General features: G+C 46.0%; 1 protein-coding gene across 1 annotated transcript; it reads right to left on the minus strand.

Annotated features, from left to right (window-relative positions):
• Positions 1 to 3,869: 3,869 nt before the first annotated feature.
• On the minus strand, positions 3,870 to 10,332 carry pla2g10 (phospholipase A2 group X). The gene is made up of 4 exons (XM_030090128.1): positions 10,231 to 10,332; positions 5,245 to 5,413; positions 4,662 to 4,768; positions 3,870 to 4,078 (listed from the first exon to the last, which is right to left on the minus strand). The coding sequence occupies exons 1-4, from the start codon at positions 10,265 to 10,267 to the stop codon at positions 3,930 to 3,932; spliced, it is 462 nt and encodes a 153-aa protein (XP_029945988.1). The 5' UTR covers positions 10,268 to 10,332; the 3' UTR covers positions 3,870 to 3,929.
• Between the last annotated feature and the right edge of the window lie 752 nt (positions 10,333 to 11,084).

Consider the following 11,084-nt stretch of genomic DNA (forward strand, 5'->3'; position numbering starts at 1 on the left):
ATCTATGATCTATGTAAAAAAAAAACCCTTTATCACCTCAAATAAGTAATATAATGCTTTTAACCTTTGTTTTTACTGTTTTGTTCTTTTAACCTAAACCTATTTCAGACCAATGCTGTATGCTGTATTCTCATTGCCTTCACTTTCAATGAAATAAACAAATAACTTTAACACTTTCCCTGATTACTAATTAAGTACATAGTCCATCCTCAACCTACAATACCTCTGTGAACAATATGGACATTCATCACAACCTAATCACTTAATTGATCACATGTAAACTTTTTAACTCAGCTTTCTTAATTCAACAGTTCAGTCAACGTGTTTTACTCTGTTTAACATAGATTCTGGCTATAAACACATGCTTTTGCAGGAGTTATGTGCATCCCTCAGTAATTCAGTTGTATCAAGTGAACTCAGAAAGACATGAAGTTACTGACCGAAAACAATTTGTACAACTTGGAGATTTCTGTTCTTTATTGTTGGATGTTTCTTGTGGTGTCCCACAGGGGGCAGTATTGGGCCCCATTTTATTTATTCTTTATATAAATGATATATGTAAAGTTTCAGATGTTCTCAAGTTAGTTTTGTTTGCTGATGATACGACTATTTTTTGTACTGGGGATGACCTCCAGGCATTAGAGCAGGAAATGAATACAGAATTGAAAAAAATTAAATCGTGGTTAGATAGAAACAAATTGTCATTAAACTTGGGGAAAACCAAGTTAATGGTGTTTGGAAACATGGGAACAAATGATGTTGAAATTAAGTTGGATGATAAAATTATTGAAAAAGTAAATGAAATAAAATTCTTAGGAGTATTAATAGATGATAAAATTAATTGGAAATCACATATAAGCCATGTTCAAAGAAAAGTTTCAAGAAGTATTTCAGTAATAAATAAGGCAAAACATGATCTAAATAAAAATTCATTGCGTATACTTTATTGTTCATTAGTTTTGCCATATTTTACTTACTGTGCAGAAGTATGGGGAAATAATTATAAAACAGCATTACACCCTCTTGTCATTTTACAGAAGAAAGCAATAAGAATAATACATGGTGTCGGTTACAGAGAACATACAAACATACTTTTTGCAAATTCTAAATTATTAAAATTTCAAGATATTGTTGATTTATTGACTGTACAAATTGTATTTAGGGCAAGTAAGGACAATCTTCCAAAAAACATCCAACTTTTATTTTCTAAAAGAGTAGGAGTAGGGTACAATTTACGTCATACACAGAATTTTAAAGTTAGATGGGCGAATAATAAACGGAAAAGACTTTGTCCTTCAGTTCAAGGGGTAAAATTGTGGAACAACCTGGGTAGGAAGCTCAAGGAATGTCCAAATATGAAGTTATTTAAAAAGAAACTGAAAGAAATTACTTTTGAAAAATATATTAAGGGAAATGATTTTTGTTTATAAAAAAGGAAGTGTTATAAATTGTACTGTGAACACAACTGTGTAACAATGAAGGTTGTAATATCTTGAGCTAAAGAGTTAAAGTAAAGAGGGGTGGGAGATAATAAGTGTTACTTCATCCCACTCCTTTTCGAGCTAATATAAATGTGTTTTGTTATTGTATTATGCTGTATTGATTGTAATGATTTTTGTATATTGTAATGTAATTTTTGTTTACTGCCGAGCACTGTGAATGAAATTCAGCTCGAAACAAAATAAACAAACAAACAAACAAACTGGTTTCATTACCGCGGACTACACATCTACCATGGCGAGTTTCCTTCTCAAACTCAAAAAAGAATACATTCACGTTTTAACTCGACAGCTGTTACAATATAAGACACTTATTATCTCCTCCTAATGTTACTTATCATTTATATATTACTAAATACTTCTTCTACGGTATCAGCCGCTTGACGGTTAAGGTGACGCCCCCTGCTGGCAAAATCTATATTGCACTATCTTCAAATAAGTATTCCATCAATGGGACCCTAAGAATAAAAATAAAATAGGTGGCGACTATTTTCCTGTATTAAACTATATTGAAGTGCCGCACACACAAGATGAGAAGAAAGTATTATGTGAAATCCTCACAGTAAGGCCCGTACGCTCAAGATGGGAGCGCTAACCGCTGTGCCACTATGCGGTCCCTTAGTGAGATTTTACAGGACAGCATGGCTAAAATCAAAAACCAAAACCCAAGGTAACCACTGCCTCTGGAGAACCCTATGAACCTGTGTGCCAATAACTTTAACTCACTTCAGCGGTCAGCCTGTGGCCTTCAGTCCATGAACAAATGTGAGCTGAGCCGATACATTACCGGTACTCCTGTAATATTCTTTAACTGTGGTTGTAGGAACCCTATTTGTACCTCTAATTTGCTACGGCCCCTCTGCAATGCTACAAAGGATAAATCAGGTATAGAAATCAGAAGTTACACTTGAATGTAAATCTGCTGTTGAGACGATACACAAATGATAAAACTACAGAAACAAGAAATAAACACACATTTTCCAATGTCTCAAGGCTCAGAATATGGTCTTTGGTGTACTATATAAAAGGATGTGTCATTAAAAACAAATCAAGATGGTTAAAGATCATAGTCTTATAATAGTATCTGGAGCAGCAGGTTGGCAGCATTAACTCAGTGGCAGAATTGCAACGATCATCACTTCATCTTGAAAAAAGCCAGACTTTGAATAACTTTCCCTATTCTGCCAGGCAGTGTATCCAGTGTATGGCTTCTATGACCCTCAGATATACCCATTGCAGGTTGGACACAATCAGGCAAGTGTTTGTGGGCCCTGATCCAAATACTTTTTCTCGTCTTGAAGCTGGGGCGCTGCACCATGGCATCATCTCCCATTTCAGCCCACAGTCATGAGTACAACCAACAAAAGAAACTGTGTGTTCCCTGTGTGAACTCACAGACCAGGCTCAGGACAGGGAGCGCTCACTGGAGCTGCAACATCTGGGATGCAGTTTGGTTGCTTTGATTACAGGTGGTGATACTGTTTACTAGGAATCAGTCTGAATTAAGATTTGGACTTCAAATTAAGACTGGAAGAGGTTTCCAAACCAAACCAGAGTTAACTTTGGTGAACTAAAATAGGGCAATGGATTTTAGCTGGCTCAACAACAAGTTAAAAGTATTCCTCCAACTTTTTATAAGCCTTCAGGAAAAAGATGTATTTTTTTTATTATTATTACAGAGGTTAATGTGAGTATTATTGGCTGTGTTTCCAGGAGTGTTTAGGTGTGAATGTGGTGCCATCTGCAGGTGAATACCTTGACTTTACACATTGCTGCTGTTTTGATTGAGACTTGATTTCCATCCATGCATCCGTCACCATTACTCTTTAAACCTTAAAAGCAGCTGAAGTTTTGGGTTGAACAGCTCTCCCTGGGCACATTATGTGCATTAAAAATAAGACTCAGGGTTGACAGTTGTGTCACTGTAGACTTTATATAGAGTATAGAAAAACCCCAGTGTGGCTGTTAGCTCACTGAGTTTCCAAAGGCTTTTTTTAAACCCCTATGAATGAAGCACAGTCAGAAACCAACCCTGCCCGAGTGCAGGGAGTCACTCACAGAGTAATCCAGCAGGAGCTGGCAGGTAACTTTCAGGTGCACGTCTCAACAAATAGAGTAACTGTTGTGAGGACTGGTTACCTGATCTTTCCTTTTCTCATCAACATATGACCTTGAGGCTGAGCTCTGACTGAGTTTCCAAAGAGGAAATCCTTCTTTTCTACAATCCTTACTCAGGAAATTACACGGATTTAGAAAAACTGAATGTGAATTATTTTACCTTTAAAAACTCTGAGAAATATAGCACAATTTCATTCATTAAAGAGTCTCATCATGTTCTAAATATAAAAAAACACACACTGTAAGCCACATCTGACTGCATTTTATTGTCTTTTTGAAAGGCACACAGGATATGAAGGTGTGTTTATTGAATCAGTACATGCTACACATAGGGTGTTCATTACCACACATGAAATCTGGCCATAAGGTATATTTCTGGAGGAAAGGTGCTTTTCTCAAACATTTGGCTGCGTCTCTGTCGCACTTGCAAAGGAACTTTTCACATTTGTCGTCCAGATCATCTGCAAGGAGAAAAATAAATGTTTCCTCTCAGTGGTCAGCTGAAATTCCACAACATTACAGCATGTGAGAGTTTGTTTTTCCACTTTCATGTGAAACTCTTTTTGGGAGCAAGTGACCTGACAACATGATTTAACTTTATAGGAGATGGAAGTATGGTAACACTGTGGGCATTATCACAGGACTCCATTGAGCTCAGGCAGAGGTAATGAGTGGCAGATACAATAATCTGCTATTCAAAGTTTTGTTTTTATCTTGAGCTTGGCAACTCAGAAAATCTGATATCATCTGAAACATGAAGCGTTGCTATTGTTGTTTTTCAGTGTCTCTTTTGTACTTATGGGTACTCAGGGGACAATAAAAGTGATGTCCGCCACCTTGTGTGAGTGCCGTGACCCATTTATCCCCACAGTATATCAAAGCTCATCTGAGTGAAGCTCAGTCCACAGATCTTCATGTGAAAGTTTTTCTTTGGCTGCTTTATTCTTGTGCAAATACTGCCTATATGTAAAACAGATGAAAAACCGGAAGAACTGCAGCTGTTTTGACTTCAGAAGAACAAACAAGAATGAAAAAATGCCTTACCACACTCAGCTTTCTTGTCTTCACATGTCCAATGATACTGGTCTGTTTTGGTTTGGCAGCCAAGCTCTTCTGCTTTCCCGTAGCAGCAGTCATGTTTGTGGCAACACCTACAGCCAGAGAGATTAAGAACACCACACACGTATCATTTGAAGGTTCAGCCCGGTCTTGAGGAGACAAGGTTACAAAAGCAGTATGAGGGCTGCGGTTCACGTCGCGCCGCCGCTATTTTAACGGCAAGGCAGGATCGCCGCACCGGTTTTCACAACAGATAGTTAGCAGTTCACTGGTTGGAGGGGGTGAGAGGTCTTGCGGTGGAGGAGGAAGAGAAGGAGACGGTAATTAGAAATTGGGTGTGGAATTCTTGGACTATTTTAAAGGTCCCGTTGGAACCATGTGAGTCCTCAGTATGTGGAAGGCGTTACCTCCTTCCGTCCATCACACAGGGCCCGTGGTTCAGTCCACTCATTCATAAAAGGAAACTCAGAGTCGGTGTGTGTGTGTGTTTGTGTGTGTGTGTGTGTGTGTGTGTGTGTGCGCTTGTGCTTTGTGCATAAAGGTGCAGAAACAGTGTGATCAGTCTCACCAGTCTGTTCGGTCTCTTGGCCAGCCTTGACCACCCAGTCCACAGTAGCATCCGTACATCATGTAGGACAGAGCAGATCTCCCTGTGCTGCATTTGATGGCCCCCGCCAGCTCCAGCAGTCCTCTTTTAGTCCGCTGGGAACTTCGCGCCGCAGAAGGAGCAACAGCCACTGCAAAGAGGAACAAACAGTGACGGCTCTAACTTCACCTGAGTATTCATGTTGAAGTTGCAGTGAAATGATCAGTTCTACTTCGTAAGTGCTATGCCCGCCTACGGGCATCGCTAGTGGCACCCCTCCATCAGTAGATAATCCACTGAGACAATCAAAGCTCGACGCACCAATCCCCGCCGCGTAATGGCGCAGCACCACGCCCCTCGCCAAGCCTATATTACCAAGGGCGAGGCGCCCACAAACCCTTCTTCTTCCTCAGTTCCTACGGTACATTAGAAGCCGTTCTTTCTTCTCTGGATCAAGATTTTTTCGCCGTTCTACGGCAAGATGGATTCTCCAGCCCGTGACCAGCCGCCAACGGGCATCGGGCCGTTCACCTGCCGCTTCTGCGGTGCTCCGCTCTTCAAGGGAGACTGTCATGAGCGCTGCTTCGACTGCCTCGGCTGGCAGCATCACCGCCAGCGGTCCTCCTGCCCGGCCTGCCTCGCTCTGCCACCTGAAGAACTTCAGCGGCGAGCGGCCTTCATGGGTGACACCTCCCCGGTTCCTGCTCGCGAGGACAACGCCGATGACGCTGTGGACACTGCCGCCCCCGCCGCCTACGAGTGGGACGAGGTTAGCGGCAGCAGCAGCAGCAGCAGCAGCAGTGCTTCGGTGTCGCGGAGTTCGCACCAAGGCGACTCCACTTCCACCGTTTCCCACGCCAGCCATCAAGGCCAACCCTGCGAGCCTGTGGAACACCTCGCGGGGCTCTTCACCTCCGCCGCCTAGCGCACTGGCCTCGCGCTGCCGCCGCAGCCTCCGGAGCCAGTTCAGCGCGACTTTGCACTCGATCTAGCAACCCAGTCACGGACTCGATCCCAGACTGCAGTGTTATATCCCGCTGTGCCATCGTTCCAAGACAACGTGCGGAAATATTGGGGTACGCCGCTCACTGCGAAGGGCGCGGTGAAAGGCTACCGCAAATATTGCTGCATGGACGGCTAGCTGCTGGTCCCCAAAGTGCCTACCATAGAGGACTCCGTGAGATTGTGCCTTCTCCCCAAGTCCTCCACCTGGCCGGGCGGTAATAACCTTGCATAGCAGATGGGCCTGCCTGATTCAGTTCCTAAATCCTGCAGATCCCATCTTGTAGCACTCCATAGACCAATGATTTCACTCTGTTAAAATTTTGCCGGCCCAATCAGGGGAAAGAGGCGGGTGCTGCGGGAGGAGCGGAAGTGACGAGAAGACGTGACGACAACGGGAAGCGCCCAAAAGTTTGAAAACAATGGCGGCTTGCGAAGCGATCTCCGTGGACACGGCAATATCTGCAGTTTTATAAGAAAGCGACTCAATTTCTTCTTTGAAAGAGGAGCACAGAACATCACTTCAAGTCTTTTTGTCAGGAAACGATGTCTACTGCTTCTCAGCAGCAGCGCACGTAAGCTACGTTACACCGTGGCTTGATGTGGATTGGTCTGTGGTGAGTGTGTCATGTGTCGATCAGAACGGTCGTCCAATCTTCTTCTTCTTTGGTTCGAACGGTCGTCCAATCGCCAGCTACGGATTGTTTTGAAGGTCCCGCCTCTGAAATCAAATCAGAAAAGCAGCTACCCAGATGGACTTGTGAAATATTTCCGTGGCGGACATATGATACTGTCCATCTGGCGTGTCAGGTTAGGGCGGTAAGCCCATGCTGCCGTCTGAAAGAGACAGGCGCATGGCGGGCTTCCTGGATCGTGGTTATGCTAGTGGCAACCAGATGTTCGCCCTAGCTAATAACATGACCTTCCTGCTGGGCTCTGTGGATAAGATTTGCCACAAGAAGTCCCAGCTTTCTCCAGAAGACATCGAGGAGATCCAGAATGCGGCCGAGGTCCTGATACGGATGTGCAGAGCCATCGCCATCGGCATCCTTCGTACGCGGCTCGCATGCCCTGCAGGGGCGGCCGCTCTCGAAGCGGAAGTATCCTCGCTCCTCCGCCGGGGCGCGGTTACGGAGCTGAATGCGGAAGAGGCGTGCTCAGGTTTTTATTCCAGGAGACCGGTATTTCCAATATACCCGGCTCCCCTTCGGCTACTCTCTAGCTCCTCGCACAATCACCAAGTGTGTCGAAGAAGCGCTGGAGCCCCTCCGTCGTCGTGGTTTGAGAGTCTTTACCTACATCGACGACTGGCTCATACTGGCGTCCTCTCATCAGGAAGCTGTGCTGCACACGACCCAGGTCCTGCACCACATCGAGCTCCTGGGGTTCATGGTGAACCGACACAAGAGTGTGCTCACCCCAGCTCAGCACAAGGCTTCTCCTCTTCATCGCAAAGCGGTGGAGATCCTTCTGTGGGCGGACCGGCGCCTCACGTCTCTCAAAGCGTGACACGTGCCCGGGGTTCTCAACGTCGGTGCAGACAGAATGTCCCGTGGAGGCCCACTCCACGTGGAGTGGGGCCTGTCCTCGTGGGTCGCAGCCCGACTCTGGTACCGGTTCGGACGCCCAGTGGCAGACCTTTTCGCCAGTGCAGAGAACGCACAGTGCCCACTCTGGTTCTCGCTCAGGTCGTCAGACGGACCCCCTCTAGGGGTAGATGCCTTTGCACACAGGAGCTGGCCTACGCGTTCCCTCCGACCCACCTCTTGACCCTGCTACTACGCAGGGTGAGGCTGCACAACCTTCACGTGATTGTGGTGGCTCCGGACACCCTGAGCGCTCGGTGGTTTCCGGACCTGGTCCAGCTGGCGGTCGGGGACCCGTGACTGATTCCCGACGAGCCCGACGCGCTGCTGCAGGCAGGGGGCGCCCTCCGATCCCGCCCCTTCCTGGGCGGGAGGCTCCTGGCTTGGAGGCTGAGCGGGCGAGACTAGTGGAACTAGATCTCCCCCCAGCGGTGGTTTCCACCATCCAGAGCACCAGGGCCCCCTCTACTGTCAAGGCCTACAGGTCTCAGTGGCAGCTCTTCACGACGGGGTGCTTGGAGAGGGGCTTGGATCCAGTCTCCTGCACTATCGGTACAGTTTTGGAGTTCCTCCAGGCCCCCACGGACCAGCTGTTTGTGAACGTGAGCTGACCTCTTAGCGTCTCGCCCACTGGGTGGGGGGCGCTATTGCAGCTGCATACGAGGCACAGAATCTCCTGCCACCGGCGGAGATTCGTGCTCATTCCACACCACGTGTGGCTGCCTCTGCGGTCCTGTGCAGGGGTGTCACGGTGAGTGACATCTGCCAGGCTGCCTCCTGGGCCTCTACGTCCACCTTTGTGCATTCATATCTGTTGGATATTTGCACAGACTCTGTGGCCATGTCGGTTTTTAGCGAGAACAGGAGTTCAGTCATTTAACCGTTTCGGTCCTTCTGGCCTGTCCGTCGCGTCCCGGATGGGGTCGTGGATCAGGGCTTTCCTGCCTGCTGCCTGGCTTTGCCGCGATCTGCAGATGTTTGACTGCAATGGTGCTTAGCGGAAGTTCTACCGCTTGCCGTTTTGTGTGACGGCGCTTAGCGGGAACAGGGGTTCTGCTGCTTGCCGTATTGGATTATGGTCCGGCTGCCGTTTCCCGTGCGTGGGTCGCGGACTGGGGGCTTCCCACTTGCCGCTGTGGTTTACCCCGGCCGGCGTGTGTGTGTCACTGTTGCGATGCTTGTTCACGTCGCGGGCGGCGCTTCGGCGCATGGATGCCCGCCTCGTTCTTCGGGAGTTCTACAATCGTTCTGGACGTACGGTTTGTTTACTTCCGTCTTACGCACCAATCCCGTCAGCATATCAGCTGGGAGTACATTCATCGACCTACGCCCTTCGCCTTGGTGAGTACCAAGGCTTAGCACTTACAAAGTAGAATTAGTTGTTACTGGATGTAACTCCAGTTCTACGAGTAAGTGCGTGCCCGCCTACCTGCTGGCCCAGCTGTCTGCTTCCTTACTTGCTTACGTCAGAAGAAGGGTTTGTGGGCACCTCGCCCTTGGTAATATAGCCTTGGCGAAGGGCGTGGTGCTGTGCCATCACGCGGCAGGAATTGGTGCGCCGAGCTTTGATTGTCTCAGTGGATTGTCGAGAGATAGAGGAGTGCCACTAGCGAAGCCCGCACACACTTACTCGTAGAACTGGAGTTACATCCAGTAACAACTAATTATCTGTACAGGAGCTGTGATGAATTAAAGTTATATCACAAACTGCTTTATTCCAAGACTTCCTGTTTGGGGAAAAAAAAGTTCTGTAATGCAAATATCCACCCATTCTTTACTATCCAGTCTGAACAGACCAGCAGGCCAACACAGAGCAAATAGACACACACTTACATACACACCATGGGTGGATTTAGAGAAACTGGCTCGAGAGAACTCTGTATTTTTTAGACAGTGTGAGGAAATATACAGAACCTTCAAAACACACACATGCACAAGGATGCAAACTCCATACAGAAAATCCTGAATCCATTGCTAACCACTGCATTAAAATGTATTTTTTATAAACATTTTATTGAATCAGTGTTCCTTTTTTTTTAATTCAGGAAATACTTCAGTTTATAATAACGAATAAGCTGGAGAACACACACTGGTAGTCTTACGAAACATTTCTTTTTTCCATCTTTACTTAATGTGAACACTTAATCTCATCACATGAACATCCACAAGTCACACTGGAAAGCAGCACAGTTTAATAAAGTTATGTAGGAAAATTAAGACTTTATGTCACACGCATGCTGTGCATGTAAACACCAAGCAGCTTCACCTCCAGGCTCTCACCTGCTCCGACGCCTTCCTGTGTGTTCTTTAAATAACTTCCCAGCATTATTGCAGTGTTTCTCTGACAGGAACTCCACTTGAAAGACAATAATCAACTTACCAGAGAGCAGGAGAAGTATGTGGTGAAAGGCTGCCATGGCATGCAACAGGCAGCTCAGCTCCTCACGGCAAGTGTCTGTGTGACTGCTGCTCTCTGCCTGCAGCACGGGGAGCTTTTTTTAGAGTAATCTCCTGAGCATAGCCATTGGCTACAGACCGATCCCAGTGTTTGTCATGCTGAGCTCCCTCTAGAGTAAACAGCCTGTACTTTCCCAGTGTGTCTGCTAATTTTTTTTTGCTATTTGAAATTATATTCTATTGTCCACTGACAACATGTTTTACTTTGTGATCTGACATTTTCACAGTGGTGGGCCGTCAGGGCCTGCAAAGCCTTCTCTGCTGGCCTAAAAAGTATCTGAATTACAGACTGATGTAAATTATATTTTGTCCATAAATAATTAATAAATGATTCCAAACGGTATGTTCCAGTTCCTTTCATAGTTTTCCCGTGGCTGCGCTGCTTCCAGACATGTTTTTTTCATATTAAATCATTTAACCAATCAGATTTCAGGCATCATCTGTTGCTAGGGTCAAAGAAATCTGCCTGAGGCCTTCACTGTCCGTTCTGATAGCCCAGTAAAGTAAAGTGAAGCGTCAATCAGACAGTTGCTTCAACCAATCAGAATTCGAGTTGGCGACTCAGTGCCTTCTAGCTAGCGTAACAACAGCATATCCAGGCCTTCTGATTTACATTCACAAAGAGATACATGATTTTCATCAAGCACCCAAATCTCAGATTGATGGGGCTGTTATATCTGTGTGGCGCATTTATTTGGCCATTGACCACATTGTTATGACATTTGGGTTCTGTAAATAATAAAGCAACTTTCTTGTTTGTGAATGAAATATATCTGC

Source organism: Salarias fasciatus, chromosome 4, assembly GCF_902148845.1.
Source record: "Salarias fasciatus chromosome 4, fSalaFa1.1, whole genome shotgun sequence".
Lineage (NCBI taxonomy): Eukaryota > Metazoa > Chordata > Actinopteri > Blenniiformes > Blenniidae > Salarias > Salarias fasciatus.